The sequence below is a fragment of the Vipera ursinii genome (assembly GCF_947247035.1).
Source record: "Vipera ursinii genome assembly, chromosome: 6".
NCBI lineage: Eukaryota > Metazoa > Chordata > Lepidosauria > Squamata > Viperidae > Vipera > Vipera ursinii.
Genome location: NC_139515.1, coordinates 61,784,553 through 61,811,688, shown reverse-complemented (window position 1 = coordinate 61,811,688; position 27,136 = coordinate 61,784,553). Strand labels below are relative to the sequence as shown.

Genomic DNA, 27,136 nt, shown 5'->3' with positions numbered 1-27,136 from the left:
TACTTGTACAGGAAAGGAATGTGTGTCATAATTCCCATGTGTGCATGACATGATCCAACATAGCAGGAGAAGGCTATACATGTGTGCATGACATGATCCAACATAGTTGGAGAAGGCTATACTAGATTTTTATCCATTAAAAGAGAATCCTCACATATAACTCTCTCCTTAATGGTTGCCCATATAATACGAACAAGCCTTTTCTACCTTGACTTCACTCACTCCATCTGATCAGAGAGAAACTAAAAGAGAAAGAACAATACACTTGTTTTGTATTGTCAGGTAGAAAGGTTTACAGTAGGGGAGGGAGTATAATACAAAAAGGAACCAATGCGGTAAATTCAGAATTTCTAAAAAAAAATTGTATCATCTGGGCACTCAAAGGTATACAAGTAAGCACTGCTGGTTGTATTTCACCATATGAGCAGATTCTATAGTTCTCCAGTGCCTTCCTCCATTTCTCTGGTACCATTTTTTAAAAACCTGGAATGCTGAAGATTTTTTTCAGGTGTCATTATTTTGTCCAGGAGAGGCACAATAAGAAGAAAAACCAGACTAAAATAAGAATAGGAACATAGCTAGTTCTCTGCTGGAAATTGTGGAGAGCTGAACGTTTTTAGGTTTGCAGGTTTTAGTGTAGCATCCTGGGCTGTTGTTTTTCCCTTTGGCTTTATCTAGAATTTAATACTAATTGTTAATAACCTAGCCAAGATCACATGATACATTTGTGAAAATATATTTAGAATAGATTCATGTGACCTAACCAAAACATCTTTTCTTTGCTTTTCATATGAGGAAATCAGTGTGGGGATCTTGTGGCTGAAATGGAGGGCTTTCTTCACTCCCTAAAAAGCAATACTAACATTATTTAAATTTAGTAATATACTAAATTAAATTACTAATTATTTAAATTACTAATATACTATACTAGTGTTCACCAGACGTTCCAGACACTGGGCTAGCTTGGACTTTGGAGACCATCAGATTGCAGAACACTGAACTTTATCATTGTTTTTGAAGCTACAAAGGCCGGTTAGGGTCTTGACTCTTGATTAGGATCAAGACCTGAAGGAACATTAAGTTCTAATATGTAAGTGTTGCACTGAGATGGATTCATTTGTCATACTAATAGTAAGAGTTGCCTTACTGAGCAAAGAAATTAGATCAGTACTTATCAAGAGAGAAAGAGAGCCTTTCTTGTTCAGGAGAAATGACTTGGGAAATATGCAAATGGGTGACAATAATAAAGAAACTGTCCAATGCATTTTCCTCACTGACTGCAAATGCCTTTATCTCACTCAACCAACCGACTTAGTAAAACAAACATACAAACGAACAACCAAAGATCTGATGTCTAAATTCTGGCCACTCTTTATATTTCACTCAGACTAGAGCACTCTGCCTGGCCACAAGTGGTCTGAGAATGTGTTCTGCACCTCCTTGCACACTTCTGACTGTGATAGCCAGTATGGTCTAGTGGTTAAGGCACCAGGCGAGAAACTGGGAGACTGTGAGTTCTAATGCTGCCTGAGGCATGAAAACCAACTAGGTGACTTTGGGCCAGTCTCAGCCCAATTCATCTCACAGGGATATTGTGGGGAAAATAGGAGAGGAAGGAGTATTAGGTATATCCCCTCCCTTGAGTTATTTATATAAAATAATAATGGTGGAAGGAATAAATAAATAAATAAAAAATAAAATAATAAATAAATAAATAAATAAATAAATAAATAAATAAATAAATAAAGAGAATCCAAACACTGCACTAGAAGCCCTATTGTAGTTTTAATACATCTTTAAAAGAAAGGATTAAAACAAAACCCTAAAGTCTCATTTGCCAAAGTCAAAGAAAAATCAGAAAATCTTAGTCTCGTAGGTAGAGCACAAGTCTGTCTACAGACTGTTGTTTCATTGTTCTCCCCTCTATTGCTTTTGCATCCCAACCACATGATGGGTGCATTCCTTGGTTGCCAAAATACAACCCACCCTTATTTGATTTTCAAAAGCTCCTTTAACTAAGGACTGTCTGTCAAGTAAGACACACAACCATATTTTCAGTGACACACTTATAAGCTTAGCCATAAATATGCGAGCTAATAATGCAGTGGAGGAGAATGCCTACTGTAAGGTCCAGTATGTATCAGGGATAAGACAAATAGCAATGGTACCAGAACTTCTCAGTAAAATGTGGAGAATCTCTCTTGGGTTGATATATAAAATACAGCAAATGAATTCATCTCATTGTCTAACAAGCTCCCTTTCCCAATTGCACCTCCTTGCCTATTGTGTTCCTCTGCAGTTTACAGAGTTTTGCAGAATGTGGTATATTTATTGCAGTGATGTAAAACTTTTTGTGGTGGCGTTTTTGGATAACAGGATCAGTTTGTTAGACAATAGTGAGTGGTCCCAAATCCTATTTCCCAACAGGTTTCTAACTATTAAAAGCTTTGTATCATGAATCAACAATTCATCCAGTCAAATGGTTTGGCTAACTTTCTTTAACTTAGGCATCATTCAGTTATATAGATTTCAGCTCTCAGAATCCTACAGTAAAAGCATGACTTTTACAGATAAATCTTTGAGCGGAAATTCAGAGGAGGGGAATGCATGGATAAAAAAGCTATCACAGAGCATAACAAAAGTTTTCATATCATACCACATCACATACCACATCACTTCAGACACGATGCTTTTTAATGAACACGATTCACAATTCAGCTGAAAGTCACTGTGATAATGATAAACAAAATGAGCCAAAATGAGAGTCAGCCCTTAGAAGGGAAAGGTAGCCATGAAAGGGAAAACTAGGGTAGAAAAAGGCTTGACCAGGACTGCTCATATTCTGTGCTTACCACTTAGACCTTGCCCCTCTTAAAATCTGTCATTATGGCTTATAAGAAAGGTTTAAAAAACAGTTTGAAAATATATAATCTAGAGAAACAAAAAAAGATTGGCAGGGCAACGCAGGAATTCAAGTAACTGATTAGGGAAATGATATATCTGGTGTAAAAAAAAATCTGAACGTCAAGCATAGGCCTTTGTGAAGTTAAGGAAACCTCTGGCACTTTTTGCTTAGTGATAATGCTTTACCTTACAAGGAAGACTATGAACTAAAGCTAGAAGAAAAATAAAAGAGCTGAACATTCTGGTGAGGACATGCAGATACTAGAAGAATATTGGGTTGTGTATTCTAGACCGGTGGTGTCAAACTGCTGGCCCACAGGCTGGTTTTGTCATACTGAAGCCACGCCCAGCCCATTGTCAGCAATGCAAAAAGAGTCGCAATACGTTGCAACATGTCATGTGACGTGGCGAATTTGACACCCGTGTTCTAGATGGTCAGTGGCTTATAGTGGGTAAATGTTAACACAGTGCTTTAATGCTTTTACAACCCAATCAACAGAGTTCAAGTAGTGTCACTGAATGTATCAGCAGTGGGACAGATTGGAAGTGTTGGAGATGCTAGTTCTACCAACAACTTCCTACTCACTGATACAGTTTTTATCCTTTCTCTTACTGCTCTTCAGAGATTGGCTACTTTCCAACCACTTTAGCTTCCCTAGTGGAATGTTTAGTCACTCACAGAATGAATTAAAAAATATTTTACTGAAACAATGAAAAAGTGTCATAATTTCACTTTTAACTTTAGAAGGCTTCTTTGCATACATGTGCTCTCTCTCTCTCAAACACACACACACACACACACACACACACACACAGACAGACACCATCCCCCCTCTCCAGGCTGACTGTAAGAGGTTGCTGGATAAGGGAAAGGAACTGTTGTTCTTTCTTTCCCAAAGCAGATTGAAAGAAGGAAATGTGGCTTGCATGCTCCTTTCTTGTGGCAGGAACGAAAGACCTTTATGCCTTCATTTTTGCCTTACAGATCTCAAAACTTAATTTGGCTGCCCCTCCATGGACTTCAACCAACTTCTCATCCCACTGGACTATGTTGCCTTGCAGCTGGCTGGTGCAGTTGGCCAGACCCACGATCTCTGCTGGCATCAGGACATGATCCCACATGTTGAACTGAGAAATTTCCCCAACGAAGGCCTGAGTTGCATCGAATCTCCCTCCCAATGTATCCTGTGGCATCAAAATGGAGAAATGGGAAAACAAGCAAGGTAAATTGGAAGAATGGATTAAAAAGCTGAAGAAAAAACTAGAAAATAGTGGGATAGAAAAATATTGTTACTGATGGTAAGTATTAATTTTAGTGTAGAGGTTGCCAATTCTTCAGTTTCAAGGGCTGCGTTTCATATTTTGGAGGGATGAGGGAGTTAATGAATGACAACGAATAGGGAAACCATACAGGATAGGAAAAGCTGTTTCATGGTCATGGTCCCTGGGTTTCAGGGATTCCACTTTAAACCAAAAATCTTTTAATTTTCTAGATTTCAAGGCTGATGGGTTTCTCTTTGGGTCAAGAGAAGACTAATAGGGGATCTCTTAGACTCAAATTCTGCTTCTTTAGTTCAATTGCTAGTCAAGTTGCTTGAATATTGCTTTGGTCATTAATTTCCAAAATCATGTGGAGAAATCAGACTTACCTGTTCCTGTCCCAAGATCATCACCCCATGAGGTTTGATTGAATGCCAAGATGCTAGGTTATCACTGGCTTCACGCTCAACTCCATCTTGATACACAGACCAAATGCCATCTCGAGTGATCCATGTAATACAAATATGGTGCCATGTCCCATCCTTTAAAGTCATGGGCAGATGAGCCACCTTTCCAACAGAACAGAACAGAACAGAACAGAACAGAGAGTGCCTTAACAGCAGAGTGCAAATAGATGTTTTGTAGATGCCTTTTTGTCCTTTCCTAAAATTGCCATACCCATTACTGTCACAGTTGGTTTCCCAAAAGTTTTTTAGTCTAGAATAACTTGTCTGAGTGTAGCCAGTATGGCAACACATCAGACAGATAAAACTGAATGGAACAGGATAATCTTTCTGGTCATTTTTCCAAAGAAGAATCTGATTGCAAAGGGATTCCACAACTGGATTGTCACTACCCAAAGACGTCCATTGTGAGTACTTGGCAACGTTGTATCTCTACATGATAGAACATATAACAGGCCTCTCAATTAGAATGGTAAAACTCACAAGGAAAGACAGCTGCCCTTTAGATAGCCTGAACCCAAACCATTTTGTTTTGTAGACTAAAATCCCCAGCCTGAATTTTGTGTAGTAGGAAAATGTATCCAAGAGAGATCTACAAAAGTAGACCACAACAAAAACATGTTGCTTTTGATTCTATCTGTACTTTCTGAACATTTTTCAAGGGCTGTTCCATGCAGACACCATTATAGACATCTAAAGGAAAAGCAAGCAAAGCTGGGCAAAGCCATTTCTGCTACTTCATGACTGTGGCCCGTGATTTTCCAGGATCAGAGCACACTCACTTTCAGACCCTGTGAATCAGGGGGCTGAGCCGGCTTCTTGTGGGTGGGATTGTATTTTCATTTGACAGTCCTCTGAGGGTGCCAGAGGTGTATTGCTGGCATGCAGTATTGCTGGATGGGTGGGGAATCTATTTTTTGTCTCCCTTTCTTTTGCGGGTGCTTAAGTAGGTAAAATAGGTACATTAACCCTATTTGTTTTCAGATTGTTTCTAGAAAAATAAGCAAAGCAATCACACCACTGAAAATCAACTATTTCCACTGACATCGGGAGGTGTCATCTTAGGCACTTCATAGTTTAGCAATTCACAGGGCTTGTTTTCTCATAGAACGCTCAGAATGGCGTTCCGGCACCTTTTTTTTTTGCAAAAAAAACAAAACAGTCTCTGTAACTTTCAGCTCCTGGTGCCTTGCCTTTTTTAAGCTGGGAAGTTGAAAAAAAGGCTAAAAGGAAGGCAAGAGAGTGCAATCAAGGAAAATGTATAGATATAGCCAGCAGACATTTAGGGAACCTTTATTTTTCATACACTGTTCGAATTTTGTTTTAATGCCATGGTGATACACAATCAAATGTAGTCAGTCTTTTTTTTTAATCCCAAAGCATAAAAAAGTTTTGGATGATGGAATTATTTTTTATCTAAGGATAACCAATGATAACAGCTCTTAAATCTGTTATTTTGTTTTATTTTTGCACAAAAAAATTGTATAATTTGCATTTGCATTCATTTACAAATAGAATATGTTGTTAAAATGTATTGGTGTTGAAATAATTAGTGCACACATATACCTAAAACCAGTTTATTGCATTTGGCAATTGTACTAAAAAAAGTCTCATTGTCAACCAATATAATTTATTTAATTTGAAATCAAGTGAAAAATTGATTTAAATTATTTTATTAAAACAAATTAATGGTGATTCTTTTATAAGAAGTTGCCTCAAACAAAATGAGTTTGACATGCCTACTCTAGATAGTTGAATGCTCCAAAATAAATTCTAGACCAGGCCTGTACATGCAGCCTACCAAGCACCCTTGGACAGAGCACAGACTTTTTTTTTTAAAAAAAGTAATGAAATCACCACCACTGCCCTGAAAGTCATGTTGCCTAGTGCCTCCATGGCTTACCATGACCACGAACTCCAACACTGTAGATGCTCCTCTAGTCACCAAATCATTGATTAGCCCACCAGCATTCCTTTGCAGACCACAAAGATTTTTAATTTATCAGTGTGGGCCTTTCCCTTCTACAAGTTGCCTAGACCTCTTCTAGATTTTCCTCTTGCCTTTCCGAGTTAACTCCTTGGTCTGTCATTGAGCAAGAATTGACTTTGTAGGGAAACATATTATCATTTGATGTATATTTAACATATGTTCTACCTTTATTTACTGATTACATACTATTTGTATGCAATCCACATGGCGAGGTTTGGGGCAACTTACAATATTTTTAAAATCATAAGATTAAAACATAAAAGCAGGGCTTTTTTCTCATAGAACGCTCAGAATGGCGTTCCGGCACCCTTTTTTGCACACACACAAAAAAGGCTTTTGCACAAGCTATGCTACTCCCTCTATTGGCTTTCAAAAGCCTATTGGCTTTCGAAAGCCAATAGGAATTGCTGCTGAGCATGCCAAAAGACCTGGCCGGCAAACGTTGCACCGGCAAGTTGTCTGCAGCGAAGGCGAGTTGGCAGGAACTTTGCATCCCTCCCTGCTGCCCAACTACACCATCTCAACTAGGTAAGTAAGAGAGGACAAGGAGTGGGAGGTGGGTTCTGCAGAGTCCATGTGCACTCCTTCCTTGTGCTCACCCGTGTCAGCCAGGCTGGTGGCCTACCTGGTGCTGGACCTGTGCCACTGTCGCCTCGCCCTGTGTGCTTAAAGGCTGCCCTGCATCGCCTGGCCCGCTCTGCCTCTGCCGCTTGCCCCACACAGCCCCGCCATATAGAGCAGACCCCGCTGCTCCCACAGCACCAGCTGCGCCAGCTGCAGCCCCAGGGGGCAGCCCGCCACCAACACCCTTCACACTCATGACCGCAGCGCGCTGCTCCCCCCCTGCTCCCCCGCCTCCTGCACCCACCAAGATGAATGTTCCGGCACCTTTTTTTTTTTTTAAAGCACTGGCAATTCATAAAAAAGTAAATTTGTGTCAGATATGTCTGCACAGGGAGGTCATAAAAATCAAAATGATTTGGCAGTGCAGCCCTTCCATGCTACTGTGGTCCTCCAGCCTAGGGAAATTGTGCATTGTTACTACAGCTAATGCCATTTTTAGAGCAGGTCAGTGCCTGTGCCATCCAATTCATTCTATGCTGGAATCTCCCTTTACCTTACCTTGTCATTAATTATAAGTTCCATAGGATTGTTTCCCCATACTATCAGTACAAGCTCATTGGCTTGTCCAGGAACAGAATAGGAGAAAGGGGTGCCCACTTCCGCTGAATTCTTAGCTTTTAGCCACATACTGATAGTGAAGGCATATAGTTCAGGTAAGCTTTTCTTCATCCGAGCATACATGTAGTTGTTTCGTACAGGTATGGAAACTTTAAAGGCTTCTGGAGCATTGAAGACTGTTGTTTCTATGTGCACAGGAGATAAATAAGAGTCAAAAGAATTATGAAAGACTAGCAGATATTGAGAAATAATTTTGACATATGATCAGACAGTTGTTATCTGAAAGAGCTGCTGAAATGGGTGTCAGATTTTATAAATGGTCAGTACATTAGTCATATTCTATCATAACTTGAGATCCTTTGACATGGTCAATACCATTCAGCACATAAAAAGAGCCTTGGTGGAGCAGTGGGCTAATGCCTCCTTAAGTAACACAAGCTGCCTGCAATTAGTGCAGGTTCACGTCCCACCAGGCTCAAGGTTGACTCAGCCTTCCATCCTTCTGAGGTAGGTAAAAATGAGGACCCAGATTGTTGGGGGCAATAAGCTGACTTTGTAATAATGCTGCTGGGGGGGGCGAAAGCCCTAATAATAATAATAAGCAGGCATATACATAGAATGAAGGCTATTGCTAAGCACATTGGTTTGTGCTTAAATTGTAAGCCGCCCTGAGTCTTCAGAGAAGGGCGGGATATAAATGGGATTAAAATAAAAAAATAAAAAAAAAATAATCAATTTATGGGAACCACAGCCACAAATGGAGAGGGGATGGTCACTAGCGAAGCTGGCTTTAAGAAAGGTGTCTTCCAAATGACAAAAGCTGGTTGTGTCAATCAGTAGCTACTAGTTATTTTATAATGGCTGTATGGAGCGTTTCATTGGGACATATGCTATCAGATAATATTTGCTGAGGAGCAAGAGCAGAAGAGACTCACGGTAGCACCAAATCAGAAAGTATTTCCGAGTTAAAAATTTCGGTAGCACAGCATTTTGGTGCATTCTTTCTAGTTTTTTAAACCTTGGTTTAAAGAAATAAATATGACCCATACCCAGAGTTATTATATAACTATGTACTAAAAATGAATGTATGAAAGTTCTGACTTTGACCCCATATTTTGGGCTCCTCATGGTCACACTAACCATGCTCAAGCTCAGAGACTCGGTTATGGAGAGCATCCAGCTCCTTTTCGACATTTTGCTGCTGTACATTGTGGCTGCTGGTGATGGAGGTGCGTTCTTTCTCCAGGGCTAAAAGCTTAGAGAGGATTTGTCCTTCCAGTTCCTCCATCTTGTTGTGGATGGTCTCTTGAGCTGGCACAGGGCCAGAAGTAGAAGAAGCATTCATTCGAGTGGGAATATCCTGCTGCACTCATAGAAGAGATTTAAAAAAAAGGTAAAAACAGATTAAAAATAACTTAATAATTTAGAGATGCCTTTATTGGTATATTTATATGGATAGAGTTGAGCTTTGGGAGAAAAGATCATGATTCTGCAGCCATGAGGGGGGAAGGGTCCCAAGTGATTTCCAAAGGATCAGTTCATGGGGGTAGTAACCCTGGCAGGATTGATATTATACCATTTTTTTAAAAAAAATATCGTATGCATATACATATATGTGTCAACCAATGATATTTTTTTGTGATTTTTTTAGTTAAACATCTACTCTTTTTCGAAATAAAATAGGACTTATAACACAGAACAATTTCTAAAGTACCTCTTTCCAACAAGTACTTTGTTCCATTATTCCACCCAAATAGTTAACATAGACTCATCAGCATAAAAAGCTGAGAGCCATAATATTATGAATATGTTAAAACTGTTGAGCTGACCCAAAACTATTTAGAAACTTTGTGTACCTACTATACCAGTGTCCTCTGTCCTGGGCCCCAGGGCCACCAGAGTGATAGGAGAGGGATTGGAAATTAGCAATAGAACCCAAGCCTGATGAAAAAAAAAGTGGTTTTGGGTGCTTTGCAAATGCCATTGGAAATATTCATATAGCGGATGAGGCAAATGGTTAGAGCAGTGTTTTTTAACTTTGGGAACTTTAAGATGTGTGGACTTCAAGCGAGCTAGCCAAGAAATCTGGGGAGTTGATGTCCATGCATCTTAGAGTTGCCAAGGTTGAAAAACACTGGATTACAGTTACAACTGAGCTGCAAAAATCATGACAAAGTTTCAGCAGAGGGATGGTATTTTCTGTATCTATTTACTGCCATCTACTGGCCATCTGGATTTGTTCAGCCCAGATATAATAAGGGAAAAGCATTCTCTCTCTCTCTCCTCTCTCTCTCTCTCTCTCTCTCTCTCTCTCTCTCTCTCTCTCTCTCTCTCTCTCTCTCTCTCTCTCTCTCTCTCTCTCTCTCTCTCTCCTTACTGTATAGATCAAATTATGCTTAAAGGTGACCCACTGGAATGAAATAATTACACTCAGTAGCCCATGAATTTAAGGAAGCGCTGCAAATGTTGCCCCATCTCTTTGCATTGATGAGCTGTTTTGACCCATAGGAAAAGATGAGCGATGAGCAAAGAAAATGTTTTTAAACTCTGTTCCTGTATCTGTGTTCTGGGTTAAATATGATGAAATGACAAAGTAAACTTCCTATTTATCTCTTTCTTCAAGAGGTATTTTGGATAGAAGTGAAGCTTTTCTGTCCTATCCATTTCTTATTAAGTCTAAATATCAGTTCAAATATAACTTATCTTTATCACAACAAACATATTGTACCAGCTGATTACATCCACAATAGGTAAAAACTTTTTGGACATGAGATTTTAACATTAGTGGCAAGCAAAAAAGGAACAAGAGGCGAAATACCCTCCCACATCAAGAATACATTAGTCCCTTCAGATCTTTTCTGGCTTTTGGACCAGGTATAGGTCTTTGGCTAATTGTCTTATACTTTGTGCTTTTATGCCTGTACCTTATTAGCTGCTTGAGAAATTTTACTTTAAATTGGAAAATGCCTACCAATAGGATCTATATTTTTAAGACTTCAATTAATGTACTTCTTTTTGCTTTGCCTTTAATAACCTAAGTTGCCAGGGACGGAACTGGCTATTGGTGAACAGTAAATGGACTTTTTCTTGCCACTTTGACCAGCCAGTCTCTTTGATACAACATAGTAATTTTAACTTTACAGTTCTGTATGCTGTGTAACTTCAGGTATTGAGGTCACAGCTGGTATTAGATAGAGAAGTTCCGTAACTAGAACAAGTCCTTATTACTGTTTGCCGGAACGGATAATCCTGCTGGGAAAAAAGTTCCCATATAGAGAAACCTATTTTTTCTTCCTGTACTCTGATTACAGCAGAGATCAGACACACCTTTTCAGCCACAAAGCCCTATTTCACTGACTTTATGCTAAAACACCCTTGATGTTAAGCTGTATTAGTACATGTGCAGTTAAAATTGCAGGAAGCAGCAGATCTACTCTGTTATTCCAGACCTACCACAAATATTGCATCCAAGTTCCAGCCTGGAAAGGAGGATTCAGATAAACTGGAAAGAGTTTGAAGAACAATGTGGATGGTAGGAAACTCAAAACAACTATGTGTAAATATTTTAGGGGACATCTTGCTTTGATAAAGATGTAAGCCAAGTCTCTCTTTGAATTGCCTCAGGAAGGGCCATAGCACCATGCTTCCAACTTCTGGAACAAAGCAGCTCTGGAGTTTCACTACATTCCTCAAATAAACTTCTGTGAATGTATAGAAACCATTTCGTTCAAGTAAAGAAACTTATGAAGGCAGAGTAGTCTCATACTGATGCCTCACGGCCTTTAAGCATTTTGCTGCCTGAGTACTCTTAACAATGTACCTCTGGAAGGTAAAGCACCATTGAAGCAGATAGTATACAATCCTCAGAGGCTTATCCATTAAATTCCTTGAATAAAGATTTAGGAAGCCAATTGCAGGACAATATAACAACATTCTTCAAATGCATACAGGAATGTCTCCCAGAAGAAAACTGTGACTCGAGACATGGAATAATGAGCTTAGTCCAAGAAACACATTCTGCTTGAATGTTAGAAAACATTCCTTATGGAGAAGAACAATTTGGCAGTAGAATTAATTATGAAAGGAAATAATAGCTTGAACTGAATGTTCAAGAGGCTGGATAAGACATTTTTATTGAGCAGCATGTGTGATTTTGATTTTAGAATCTGTTTTATAATAAATCATGTTGGGGTTAACAATGAAAGAACATGCAGTTCAGCAATCATGTCTGGTTTTATATTTTTCCTGGTCGTGATTCTTAATTTTTGTGAAAGAACATCAGTAAAAGCAGATTGTTTTAGAAAAGAAATGGAAAAGGAAACACTAAAGAAGGTGTGAAGGAGACAAATCTGGAGGATTTTGTTTTGTTAAACCAACATTTTGCATATTTCCAAGGCTGAAATGCAGTTATCTTGCAGATTTAAATAAATATTTTAGGGCCAAATACTTTTAGTTTTGAGAGGAAATATATCTAAACCTAAATTAAAGAGCTGCTCTATAAAAGAGAGTAGGATATTGTTATGATGGGGTTTATTAAACCACAGTTAGATAAAAATGTGGTGTTTGAATGTTTAGGAGGAAGTCAGTCACATCTTAGGGTACCCTAGGAATTTGCTGCTTTGTGTGGCCCAATCGTTAGGAAAATCTGAAGAGTGGGTGAAACATCAGGTGCCTTGAGGGTATTCTTATTTTCAAATGCAGAGTAGGGATTTATAAAACAATCTTTCTAACATTGATTCCCGGAAAAAGTCTAGAACAGTTCATAAAGAGATCAATCATTCTTTAAGGTTTGAAAACAGTATGTTACCAGAAGTTACATAAACCTGTCAAAGAGTCACTCCTGCCATATTAACCTTATTTTGTGATTTGATAAGATAGTTAATAGATTGTGGGAATGTTATAGATAGACTATTTCTTGATTTCAGCAAAGCATTTGATTAACTGGCCCAAGACATTCTGATTAACATAGCTAATTAAGATTGGGTTAGATGGTTTAATAGTTGTGTAAATACATAGCTGGTTTGAGCGCAAGGTCTTATATTCTTCAGGTGTTTTTTTACTAATGACTTGGGTGAAGAGGTAAATAAAATGTTTATCAAAATGGCAAGTCACAAAATTGGATGGGATAGTTAATATTAAATTTCAAACAGACTTATCAGTTAGAGAAATGGGATGAAAATTTCATAAAGAAATGTAATAAAAACAAATGCAAAGCTCTTTACTTATGAAATAGAAATCAAATCCTCAGTTGTTGAATATGTCCCTTGGCAATAGTAGGTCTGAAAAAAAACGTTAAATATTAGCTGATTGCAAACTGTATATATTACAAAGATGATGTGGGTAAAAAAATGCAACTTTGTTTCAACAGAAATAAACTGTTCAAATCACAGGAAACAATAATTCTATTTGATTTTTTTTTCTTGGTGAGACCTCAGCTCAAGGACTGAGTAAACTTTAAGAAAGATTCAGATAAACTGTTCAGAAAGGGCAATAAGAATGACCAGGGACTAGAAACTAAGTCATATGAAGAGAAATGGAAAGAAATAGGAATATTTAGCACTCGGAAGACTGATGTGAATCTGACAGCACTCTTTAAATATCTGAAAGGATGCTATGAGAAGTTGTCCATTGTTCCAGAATTCAGAACATAAAATAAGGGATTTAAAATAAAGGAAAATAGGTTAAATGTTATAAAAAACTTCCTAAAAGTGAGAAGTTGAAGTAGTGGTGGATTTATCTTCACCAGCTATAGCCAGAGGTTAAATAGTAATTTGTTGTGGATGCTTTACTTTGGATTCCTGCATTGTGCAGGGATTAGATTTAATAACCTAAATAACCCTTCCAAATCTTTGAGCCTGTCTGTGGCTCTTTGAAAATATCTATTTTAGAACCATATGTAAAAAAATACTTTTAAATAGACCGGTACATCTAAAATTTAAACAACTATTCTATTTTATACTAGGAGATTTATGAAGAAATGAAACAGAATGGATTTATAAACATAAAAAGGTAAAGGTAAAGGTTCCCCCGCACATGTGTGCTAGTCGTTTCTGACTCTAGGGGCCGGTGCTCATCTCCGTTTCAAAGCCGAAGAGCCAGCGCTTGTCCGAGGACGTCTCCGTGGTCATGTGGCCGGCATGACTGGACGCCAAAGGCGCACGGAACGCTGTTACCTTCCCACCGGAGTGGTCCTTATTTTTCTACTTGCATTTTTACGTGCTTTCAAACTGCTAGGTTGGCAGAAGCTGGGACAAGTAACAGGCGCTCACTCTGTTACGCGGCACTCGGGATTCGACCCGCCAAACTGCCGACCTTCTGATCGACAAGCTCAGCGTCCTAACCCACTGAGCCACCGCGTCCCTTTATAAACATACATATGAGAAAACAACATGAATCAGTAATAAACTACATTAGTATTCCCCAACTTGATGTTCTTCAAATATGGTAAGCCTCCATACAGATCTGGAGACCATCATGCTGGGGACAATGTCTATCCTTCATTAGCGTGGGTTAAATTGAAGGACAAATAAGAAAGTCAAAGGTGGAATGAAAGGCAGAAATGATAAGCAGGAACAAATATATATACCGGTATATATATGAAAGTAACTTTTCACCCTTTTCTACTAGTGTTATTTCTCAGTCTGCCTAGCTACCCGTATTGGCCACTTACATCAGATGTTAATAAAAATGAAGGCAAAAAAGACTCCCTGCCGTTCACAGCTCCCTGCCGCTCTCATTCATTATTGCAAAAGCTGATCTAGAGAAATGCATCTATTATTGAAACCTCTTCCTGTGTTTTGATGGACTACTCCTAGGTGCTCCTAATTAAAGTTGTAGCTTTTCTTCTCATAACTAATCAGCACATTCTCTCTTCTTTGTAGAAGATGAGATTGTGGGGGTTTTTGCCAAGGGAAAAAGTTGGTCCATGTCTATCTATGTATGTTAATCGAGCACATCTATCCAAAAGAGTCTTTTGTCTATTACTTTGTAGAAAAATCAGGTTGTGAAAGCAAGAGAAAGGGTTTTGCTTTCTTTTCTTTCTGTTCCTTGGATGTATAATAGCCGACAATTTAAGAACAAGGGCAGAGTAGAAATGATGAATGGACTACTTCAGAGAACAGGATATTAATATTATAAGCTTTTTTTCTCTATAAGCCTACAGGTGTAGACGCCCTCCTGTGGATTCCAATCACACCAGGTGGGACAAGAAAGTAGGCCTTTTTCATGGCTATTCTCAGAGGACAGCCACAGTGTGACAATTTGGCAGATGACCCAGCCATCATGTGACAATTTAAAGCTTGTCTGTAAAAATTATTTATCACCATAGCAATGGCTGAAGCATGCAATAAATTGTTAATATGAAAATGCTTCAAAATTATGAAATTCCTTGTTCAAGAGAGTTTGTACCAAATTCTCTCTCTCTCTCTCTCTCTCTCTCTCTCTCTCTCTCTCTCTCTCTCTCTCTCTCTCTCTCTCTCTCTCTCTCTCTCTCTCCCACTTGTTGCTATTTATTTTTAGTACTTTTAATATATTTATTCCATTATTTATATATGAATCTATTGGAAAATATTTACAAGTTTAGAATGATCTGATCTGATCTAATTTTTACAGCATTTGTTTACCTGTCACTCTCAGATTGGCTTACAATAAAGTTAATGAACAAATGTCATTATCATTATATCATATTAATTTAGCAGAAGAATATCAGAAACAGTACAGTAGTATACAAAATAAATTTAATAGAACTTGAGTATTTTAATATTCTCTATTGGATAGCAATTTTTTTCCTACCAATTTTCCATTTCCCCCTCAAACAAGATAGGAAATCTTTTCAGCATATTCATATCCTATTCTACCCTTCCTCTTTTCAATACATTTGCAATTTAAATTGGAAAGAAACAATTCCTTCCTTAGCTAATTTCTCTGGGTAAATCAATATTCTCTCCAGCAGATCTGATCCTAAATATCAGTCTGGGCTCTGATTCTGACATGGAGTGGCTGTCTAAATCTGTCTCTGAATTGACCTTCCACAAATAAGACTGGCAGAATGTGCACAGATTCCCATGAGGGGCTCTGAAGAGGGGCAAGACAGGCCAAAATATCTGGTGGAATTTGGAAGAATAGAAAAGTAGGCTGTGATGTCTCCTTTTTAGACCATCTGTTTCTCAAGAAAGGAAAAGAGTAGTGCACATTAGAATTTTTTTAAAGAAAATGTTAATCCAAGAACTCACATATTTTATTATGGGTTTCTAATGTTCCTTTAAGGGACGCGGTGGCTCAGTGGGTTGGGACGCTGAGCTTGTCGATCAGAAGGTCGGCAGTTTGGCGGGTCGAATCCCGAGTAACAGAGTGAGTGCCTGTTACTCGTCCCAGCTTCTGCCAACCTAGCAGTTTGAAAGCACGTAAAAATGCAAGTAGAAAAATAGGGACCACTCCGGTGGGAAGGTAACAGCCTTTGGCATCTAGTCATGCCGGCCACAAGACCATGGAGATGTCCTCGGACAAGCGCTGGCTCTTCGGCTTTGAAACGGAGATGAGCACCGGCCCCTAGAGTTGGAAACGACTAGCACGCATGTGCGAGGGAACCTTTACCTTTACCTATGTTCCTTTCCCCAAAATTCTTAATCTCAAATAGTGTGAGAAACACGCTAAAGGCAAAACTCTAAAGGCCGTGTGTCAGACACATGGATATGGACATTTTGTGCTCCATAATAGCTTAAAGCAGGGGTTCCTAAACTTTTCCCATCATGTCCCCCTTCATTTTAATCTTAATGCACATACCTGCCCTAAAAATTCAAATACCATGAAACTTTGGAAAAGGTGGATTTATTAACTAAACATTCCTCACTCCTCCCGTGAACTTTGTCTTCACCTCCCCAAGGAAGGTTGCCTCGCAGTTTGGGAAACCCTGGCTTAAAACAAGGTCATTACAATGAAGTAATGATAATTTAATTCTCTTCCCATGCACATCATAATAACATAAAGGATGATTCTCCCTTTGGTCACCTGGCTCCAGCTCTCCCTCTGCAGAAGGCCAATGTAATCTTTGTTTTCTCTACCTTCTCTTCTTTAACCTGGTGTTTGTGACACAATTACTTCAGTTACTTGGTGGGCTTGTTTTACATAAGTAATCTAACCACTAATCTACTGCTTGTCACTTACCAAATTATTTTTATGCCTGGCCTAGATTCCAAGCTAAACTTTCTACAACCATATCTAGACCGTTTATAGTCTTACCATTATTGATTCCTTTTCTCTTTTTTCCTCTTTCTTCTTGTCACAGGCCAAGGCAAGTTACAAATTCAGTAGAAACAATTCAACCATTAGAGTGCAGGGTAAACATTATTACTGAGGGGGTGGTACATTTTGAATTTTTAAATGTGCCATAAGAGACTTGCCTATTTTTTAAAAAAACCTGCTGTATTGATGGACATTAGAAGTCCCAAACATGCACTTACTACAAGGTGAAAAAGCTACCCAGGTGTCTGTCTCTATTTTGCCAGAGGAATCTTTGTGGCTCCCAAAGCACCATAAATACAGTGCTGATGTCTGCATTTAGTCTTTACATTAAGAAATTTAAGTAGGGCAGGGATCTTGTTGAGCACCAAACATTGTACATGACACACTGGGCACGGTGATATCTATGGACATGACTTGACCCATCTTTGCATTAAGTCAATGAAATAAATAATAATAAAATTTCCATCTGTCAATTATGAAATGCCACACTGCTTGGATCCGGACATATACTGTACTATACTGATAGATTTCACTGGTTCTCCCTTCTTGGGAAGAACTTGATGTATATGAAGGTCAACAACAGGTAAAGAATTGGCAACTGTGATTCCACCTTGTTGCGTATATAATAATAATAATAATCCAATCCAAACTTCTGGTAGACTGTGCAAACAACAACAATAAACCAATAGCGATAGGCAGCTTGGGTGCCATTCCAAAACATTTGAACATTATCAGCACTGACAAAATTGCCATCAGTCAATTGCAAAAGGCATCTTTCCCCAATCATATAACCTTTAAGTAACTGGAAATTCTAGGGATTCAAACCCCAACATGCTAAGTTGGGGAAGGCTTCATAATCAAAGCTGTACAACGTAAGGGAATCAAGCTATTTTAAAGATTGTTTTGGTTTCTAGATAAATCCATTTATAGTTGGCACATCAGAGAACCCATGGGATAGTATTACGTTGCCACAGTCTCTTTCAGTGCTGCCGGTGATTGCTGAATCTCTCTTTCTCTCTCATCTTGGAGTTTTAGTAAAAGGAAAGAAACCTCTTTTCTACAAGAAGCGGCTGAAGCCAATTGTTCAGCACCACACTGGAAAGGCTTAATTTTTAAAGTTTGAGATCATGATGATCAGTGTAATATGTAGAATGGAGACACATATTTAAACTGTACTTCCACCAATGCTTCCCTTTACCACATTCTCAGTTATAGACTTCAATGCCCAACATTTTGTCACAAAGAAAGATAATAAATAATAGGAGTTTGTCTTTAAAGTAAAACATGAAGGAAAATGAAATTGAGCAAACAGAAATTAATTTGTTTATAATGGCAGGCAATATGTTTCAGAGTTAAATACATAAATGTACCAGAAAATTATTGATTTATTTATTAGAATTTTATCTCACCTTTGTTACTTTAGAAGTAACTCAAGGTGGCAAGCTTATGTAATATTATTCTCTCCTATTTTTCTAACAACAACAATGCTGTGAGGTGAGTTGGGTTGAGAGATAGAGTTACTGGCCCAAGATCACCCAGCTGGCTTTCATGGCTTAGGTGGGACTAGAACTCACAGTCTTCTGGTTTCTAGACCAGTACCTTAACCACTACAGCAGCAGCTCCCAACCTTTTCTATACCCCGCACCCATAGAACGCTTCTGATATATTTTCGTACCCCTTACAAAAGTTCAAAATAATGGCAACGTTATGCATATACACTATAATTTTGAAAACCCAAGTTTTTGCACCCCCTGGAATATCGTCTCGCAGCCCCAGGGTGTGCGAGCACCCATGGTTGGGAACCCCTGCACTACAGCATGCATGTGGGAAGCGTATTTATACATTATACTTCTATGCAGGAAAACCTATATGAAATTTCCAGATAATTTTGTATTCAGACACTGATGAGGAGCAGATCTTACTATACAGCACTATAGAACCTCAGATAGTGCACTACATCTGGGTTGAAGAAGGACATACTAAAGCATATGTGATTGGACTTCATGACTCTAAAGATTCTGGGGAAATTGGAGCTGTCTTTCAGACTGAGCTCCTAAATGGCTTTCCACACAATAAGAAACATCTGAGTGACTACAGCTAGAGATCTCTCATCATACAGTAAAATCTCACCTCTAGCCCTGTCACAGCACATTCTGAGTTCAGCTTCGGATCTTATTGGCTTACCCTTTAAACTATTTTTTCATATCAAATTCAGTCTGGGAAGAAGTAAATCAATAATTAAGAAATAAAATCCGTCTGCAGCAACTGCATACATGCCCATTTCTCTGGTATTGTTCTACTCATTATTATGTAGATAGATTCTTGGGAACAGATATTGGTGTTGATAGTAATAAAACAGCCATCTCAGCTTCCATTTCAATAAAGTAAGAACATTTCCCAGAGATGGGCTTTTGTCCTGGTGCTGTATTTGTAGGCACGACATTTTATGAAGAATAACAGTCTGTTCTCTCAAAATTTGTCCTTCTCCCCATTTCAATTTGCTATAATGAGAACAGTGTTGCGCCAGAACAATAATAGTATCAGGGTTAGCTTTGCCTCCAATTCAATGAACATTGTCATTATGTCAGTAATAATAGTCCCCCCCCCACACACAAATGATTCAAGTACTATTCCTATCAAGGGCACAGAATCATCGCCTCTGTGAGCAAACCAAGGCATAGAGCACATTGTGCTAGGAAGGTGCCCTTTACAAGAAAAGGTAATTGATAGGAAAATGCTAGATGAGAGGAAGACAATTGTGTTTCCTATCTCACCACTCTGCAGTGGACAAAAAGAAGGGGGGAAAAGCTGAAGTAGCTTTAGTTTTGTCATGATCATTGATTAAAAGATACTAGAAGGGAGGCAGCATATGAGATCATCTACTTCCTCCCACCAGGATTGCATTTAGGATTGTTAACGTTAATGTCACCAGGCTGGATTTCGTTTTCATTTTCTTAACTCAAAGGTTCCAGCTGAGCCCTTGAGAGCCTATTTCAGATTGTATTAAATAAATTAATAGCCATTAGGGGTCTGCTCCCAGGTCTTCAACTAGACCCTCCATTTGCTTTTTCCTCCCAATTAGGCTCATGCAATATATGCTGCAGAACATGTGGCCTGTTCAAAAAGCCAATGGGAATAAAGAGGGAATAAAAAGAATGAACTGCAGATAAGGAAGGGACAACATTTTTGATAAAAGCATTAACTGTATTTCATCATGGTGTTAAGGTGCTCTGCTCTTTCTTTCATTCTTTTTTCCCATTTATATTGCCAAACAGCTAGGCTAGAGTTCTGTCTGAGTCATCCTGGTTTTGGCAAAGGTAGAACGGTATTGTTTGTGACCCTCTTTGATCTAGTTCTCAATTTAAATGTCACATTGGTATCTTCTCATAGAACTCTATCTGATAATATCAAAGACTTCTAGGTTTAGCTTTTGGGTTTAGCTCACATGGTTAACCCTGAAGACAATTTCTCCGATAGTAAACAATGAAGTTTTATTCCCCCGTCTCTTCCCGTCATTTATGTTGGGTTTTTTTCCCTTTTCTTTTGAATAGCTGAAATGTAGCCCATTAAAACTTCCTTCCTTCCTTTCTCCCTCCCTCCTATCTCCCAGAATTTATGTTAGAGAATTATCAACTTGCCACCAATATTGCTAAGGAATGACCAAGTTTTTTGTCAACATATTACAAGTGCTTCTGTTATGCCATCAGATTTTACCTCATTTTAGTGATCAATATCTAACTTAATATAACTTAAGTTTATTGTTAGATTATTAAGTTTTCTTATTTTCCCTCATAACAGACAGTTCTGTCTGCCTCTACTGCCATGAACATTTATTATAATTTACTCAGAATCTAAGCATCACTCTTTAATGCCATTTATTGCCATTTCAGTTAGATATTTAATTGCATTTATTGCCATTTCAGATATTTATTTGCATGTATTGCCATTTCAATTAGACATTTCGAGTTTGTCTAATCTGCCTTTTATTTTGTGTTGGAACCATCCACAGGCAGGGATGGGACGGCATAATACATATAGATTGCATGTACACATACACACAGAGCAAACTTAGAAAGGAAAATACAGTTCTCCCACATCCTGTACCCAGTCTTTTCCCAATTTGGTCACCTCAATATTTATTGAATTATAGTTCATCTCCAACCAAAATGACTGGACCTCTGGGGAGCAGTAGGATAAAGAAAAGCTCCTGTAACCCAACTAATGCATCTGACTGCACTATTTCTATTTAGATTAAACAGAGTAGAAGCTCAGCCTGGAACTGATCAATTAATTACCTAAAATCCTGAAAATCTTTCATTGCTGTACCCTGAAGTTAACAAAAACAAAAATAAAAGAATGCTAGAAAAGATTAGAGGGGTAATAGTGTGGGGGTGATTGGTTGACATCCAAAATATACACAAAATATGGATAGCAAGAAAATAATTATGCTTCTTATTAAGGCACCATTTTGATCTAGATAATATGAATTTTATTAATCACAGATTTGTTTATTACCTCTTCTTACAATATGTTCTTGTTTGGGAATCACCTGTTTATTCCAACTGATTATATAGAATCATAGAATATGGAATTGGAAGGGATGACAAGGACCATCTGGTCCAACTTCCTGCAGGAAAACCCATTAGATTATCTTTGAGAGGTAACAGCCCAGTCTCTTCTTGAAAATCTCCAGAGAGATTTTCATAGGCAGACTTTCACTATTTTGTGCAGATCTTAACCATTATCATTTTCCCTAAATAAAATCTAGGTAACTACAAGTTATACCCATTATTTCTAGAATAACACAAGCAAAAAGCTTCCCTTATTTCCCATGTTATATTGTCTCTCCAAGACTCAGAGTTTTAAACTTAGAAGAAATGTACCAGTATTTATTCTTTAGCTGAACCAATGCAAAACGGTAAGATTCTAGGTATATAACTGAAAGCTGTGTAGAAAAAAAAAACTTGTAATTTTATTATTCATTGTCATTTAATGAAAGAAAAAAGTATTTTGAAATGTATTTCAAAGAAGAACATTTCAATAACATTTTCATGAATGGGATGAGGTCTTATTTCACTTATTTCACTATCAAGTAGCTACAGTGAATGTGGAAAACACACAGCTCTAACCAAAAATGAGAATTATCAGTCAAGAGACATTGTTACACATCACATCATTTTCTTCTTCAAAAAAACTGGCTTCATCTTTTAATAAAGCTATTGGGGAAGCCCATGGTCTCATTATAAGTAACAAAAAAAGAGAATGGGAGATACCAATGTATCTTCACTAGCTTCCATTGTTATCTCCAGTAGGCAGGTATATATAATGTTGGGACAAATGGGAGGTAATTGAGCTGTTTTGCAAATATAATCTAGGGAATAGTGAATTGTGCTTAGCTGCTGAATTATTTGGGCAAAACCATATCTTACCAAAGAATGTGCATGTCTAACATTTGATTCTTGGTCAGGTTGGCTCTCTAAACTGCCAGAGAATTGTAAACTTTCCAGAACTTATAACCTGAAGTTTTTCTGTCTCCTGTACCCAATTAACTTCCTGAACTCATGATGCAGTGGGTGGTATTTATCAAATAATTTTTGGAAGGAAGAAATTTTTTTCAGAATACATATTTAAAAGCTGTTGGGTGAGCTCATAACTTCCCATCTGTTGAAGCAAGAGTGGGGAGGAGTGCAGAGTGTGCTTCTTGATTTCCGAGCCTTCCAAAAGTTTGTAACATGCCAAAAAATATTAGTCATTCAAGATGTCAAAATCTGAAGTTGAAAAAGTGAGAGGAAAGTGGATGGAGAAACACTCCATCATTTTACAATATGTGACCAACTTTTGAATTTTTGATTAATTTAGTCCATTGTCAGATATTGACGTATATTTCTGTAAACAAAAGAAGAACCATCAGTAGGTAGGGCATAAGAAATCCACTCACATTCATTTGGATTTTAGCAAATTTCTGTTTACTGGCTATGATAAAGATATCTATCTAAACATTAGAGTCTGATTTATTATGAATTACATTAGAACTCATGAGATGTATCCCACTTTTATCTTCAAAGATTCCTTGGTGTCTGAAACAATTACTGTGTATTTGAAATGTTGATACTATGGTTTTCTTGTATAAAATCTCAGTTTAGCAACAAGGCTAACCTGAATCAAAGAATATTGAAATGTGTTAATACTAAGCTTGCTCATTATGATTAATACAGAACTCAATCCTCCTTGAACAAAAGTTCCTGAGAGAAAATTCAGACTGAAACACTAAAAATCATTCTTTTAAACTTTATAGAATGGGTATAAAAATAATCTATATAAAACTGGAAGACGCCAAGAAATTATACCTACCTATCCACAGGTAGAACAATACAAATAGTCCTCAACTTACAATCTCAATTGAACCCCACATTTCTGTTGATAAGTGAGACATTTGTTGAGTTTTGCTTCATTTTATGACCTTTCTTCCCACAGTTCTTAAGTAAATCACTGCAGTTGTTAATAACCTGGTTGTTAAGTGAATCTGGCTTCCTCATTGATTTTGCTTATCAGAAGGTGGCAAAATTTGAACACATGATCCCGGGACACTGTGACTGTCATAAATATGAGTCAGTTGCCAAGCATCTGAATTTTGATCAAGGGACCATGAGGATGCCGCAACTGTCGTAAATGTGAAAAATATTCATAGATCATTTTTTTAGTGCTGTTGTAACTTTGAATGGTCACTAAATGAATTGTTGTAAGTCAAGGACTACCTGTACACCTACTTAGTGTCTCAAGCACTGGGAATGGGTACAACATATCAAAGGCTTCTTGCTCACTCAAGCTAGTCAAAGGTATTTTATAGAATGTGTGTGTGCGCATGCACGTATGTGCAAGATACCATGGAGATTGATAGAATGAGCAATAGAGTTATTTCCTCTGTAAACTCTTATGTGACAGAACTTCATGAATGGGATGAACTGTCAGTCCTTCCTTTTAGCTCCATGTATTTCTAATCAGTGCAGTTCAACCAATAATTATTTTTTTATCTTGAAGTTCTTAAAGCACTGCTGTAAAATTAATAAAGAGAGGTTTATACTTATGTCAAATATAGGCAAGATGATGAGTAATAATTGACAGTTGTAGCAATATCAGTATACTGAATTTTTAATAATCCATTCAAATAACACAAGTTGCACTCTGGCTAGATGAAATCTAAGAAAGAACTGTGCTGTTTAATGTTTGTTATTACAGACTGTCTAGTCTGTTTCCATTTCTGGAAAGAACAGAGTCTCTGTAAGTCTGGATTCAGCCACATGCTCCCAAAACAGCTAGAAAGAAATGTTTTTATGTATCTCATGTATTTATATACCATACCTTTTCATATGGGGAAAAAATACAGGGCAGCTTATAGAAATTAAAGTGAAATTTAGAAAATAAAAATAGCAAGTTAGTTTGTAGAAATTAAACTAAAATTAATATATAAAATGGAGAAAACAACTTTTCAATAATTAAAAGAGGAAAAATAAGTAATTAAATTAAAATCATGGGAAAATGCAACAGTCTTTATCTAACTCTAGAAAGAAATCAAAGTTTGCATCAGGTAAGTCTGAATAGATTTTTCAGTGGTCATCTTCCCAAAGCAAGAGACTTCAAAGAGCATATAAAAGGAGTATCATTATAACTACATCAGAATAATTATAACTAGTTCAAGACTTCACAAATCCTCAAAAGAATTTATACTTCATTTTTATTACTTATTAATGTTGTAATGATATATTGTGGGAATCTATGGTTCACACAGTGATAAATCTTCTGAAATGGTTTCTGAAATGACCACTATGCTATGGGGCTCCATGTTTGCAGAAATATCAAGCAATTACCTGTCTTGAAATTGGCACCAAGTTCCTGACAAAAGAGAAACCTTGATGACAGTGAACAGACATATATCAAACTAGAACTTTAGAACTATAGTAATGCCTATAAACACTCTGTTGTTATTTTATGTCTGCACCTATATACTGAGATCACAAATAAAAAAATGTTTACATATGTTTGATAGTGGGGTGCACTACCTGGAAAAGTGGGATTGGTTTCTGCAACCTTTCAAATACACATTTGGTTGCAAACTGTATTATGTAAAATGGAAAATGGTACTCAATACTTAAAACTCCAATCTCAGTGGATTTCCCATCTTCTAAAAATCATTGACAAGGAAAATGCAAACTACTTTCCTCCTCTCCCCCCTCTTTCTCTCTCAGACACAAAGATAATTTTCAAAAGGAATATTACTCATAGTTGCCTTAAGTGAGGTCTGCCCTTATTCATTTTAATCAAATATAAAGAAGAGATTAGGAGAAGAATTCCAAAAATATTGTCAAAGAAAGAGTAAAATAGCTTTAGATCAACTTCTTGGATAGATGTGAAATAATCTCTTGCTGTATGAAACTTCTTTCTATTGTTCTGTTGGCATTAGGCCTTGCAATGAATAAGTCGACAATCTGACAACATCCTGAGGAAGAGTAATTGCTTAACTTCCAAGAATATTTGTATTTATTTTGAAGTAGCTAATGGTAGTGCTGATAGAAGATGCCTAATATAATACGAACATGAAGTGTCCTGTGGCCCTCCTCTCTCCATATGCCTACAACTATTCTTCATTTCCACAACATGGCCCTTGACACTTTCATCTTGCTCAGTTAGGGCCAGAAGAAGATAGCTTTAATTCAATTACATATTATCTGAATGTCTAAACTGCAATTTGAACAACTGATGAGAGAGAGAGCTAGAGAGAGAGAGAGCTAGAGAGAGAGAGAGAGAGAGAGAGAGAGAGAGAGAGAGAGAGAGAGAGAGAGAGAGAGAGAGAGAGAGAGAGAGAGAGAAGCAAAGAGAAGTTTTTGTGGGACCCTTACAAAATAAAAAAATAAAAAAAAGAAAAGGGATAAGGTGGGGAAATTGGAGTGGGAAAAGCAGCAGGATGGTGGTTATTATTTTACCTCGATCTTGTCAATCCTGTCTTTCAGAGTCCTAACTGCTTCCTCCAGTTCCTGGATCATAACAGGCGAATCCCACGACAGGTCATCCATGGGCATGGCGTCTTGCCTGGGGATCCCCCAGACCGAGGGACTATCCTGGAAACTGAGCTCCAGCCCATTCTCGCACCGGCTCAGCTTGGTGGTCAGCTCCCGGATAGTCTCCTGATCGGTGCGGATCTGCTCCCTCTGCTGTTGCGCCGTCTGCCTCAGCTGCTCGGCTGTGCTCTGGAGAAAGAACAGCTCCTCGCTGGCCGCCGCCGCCGCCGCCGCCGCCGGACTGTCCCCTTGCGGGCTTCCTTCGGCGGGGCACTCGACCGTCAGCGGGGTGCATAGGAAGCGGCTGAAGAGTTGCTGCTGCTGCTGCGGCCGGGCGCTAGCCAGGAGGTCTAGCACAGAGTCCTGGGAGCCTGTGGAGAAGCCTCCGTAGCTGCTCTCGCCAGTCCCGTGGAGGGCTCCTAGCGTCTTGTCGGAACCGGAGGCGGGCAGCAGGGCAGAGGCCGCGGCATTCGAGCCATTGTCAGCACCTTGGAGGGCTCCGGCATGGCTGGCCGCAGGGTAGACGCTCGCGATGATGCAAATGATTGCACCAAGGAAAGCGAGCATCCCCGCGGCCAGGAGCACCACTAGAAACTTCAGGATGGCAGTTTCCAGGGGGCCAAAAGCCAAGAGAAATGAATAGCCCAGAGGCGGGGAGTGAAGGGAGAAAGGGGAGGGAGGGGAAGAAAGCGCCCGAAGTGACGGCGAGCAAGCAGGGTGGCAGGACCGCTGAAGAAGCCCTTTCCTTGCTTCCTTCTGCTTCTTGAACCGTGGCTGTTGATTATATCCTGATTGGAGAAAGGGAGCTGAGACGTCACCGACTCTTCCCCTCTGGGCTCTTTCCAACTCCTTCCCTGTAACCCTTTCCAGGCTGGTGAGAGGGAAACTTTGGTCCCGTCTTGAAGAACATCTCTTGCTTTTCCGAGTGAGGTAATCAGAGGTTAGGAGTCTGGGAACGTCAACACAAGATGTTTAAACTAAAAAGGTACGACCAGACTCCAGCTGATTTTTGGTTGCAACAGGCCAATTCAGCTCTCTTCATA

General features: G+C 38.5%; 1 protein-coding gene across 1 annotated transcript; it reads right to left on the bottom strand.

Annotated features, from left to right (window-relative positions):
- Positions 1-2,492: 2,492 nt before the first annotated feature.
- Positions 2,493-26,923, bottom strand: NPTXR (neuronal pentraxin receptor). The gene is made up of 5 exons (XM_083366834.1): positions 26,019-26,923; positions 8,941-9,163; positions 7,741-7,985; positions 4,554-4,733; positions 2,493-4,089 (listed from the first exon to the last, which is right to left on the bottom strand). Exons 1-5 carry the CDS (start codon positions 26,658-26,660, stop codon positions 3,865-3,867), a joined length of 1,515 nt encoding a protein of 504 aa, XP_083222960.1. The 5' UTR covers positions 26,661-26,923; the 3' UTR covers positions 2,493-3,864.
- Positions 26,924-27,136: the final 213 nt, after the last annotated feature.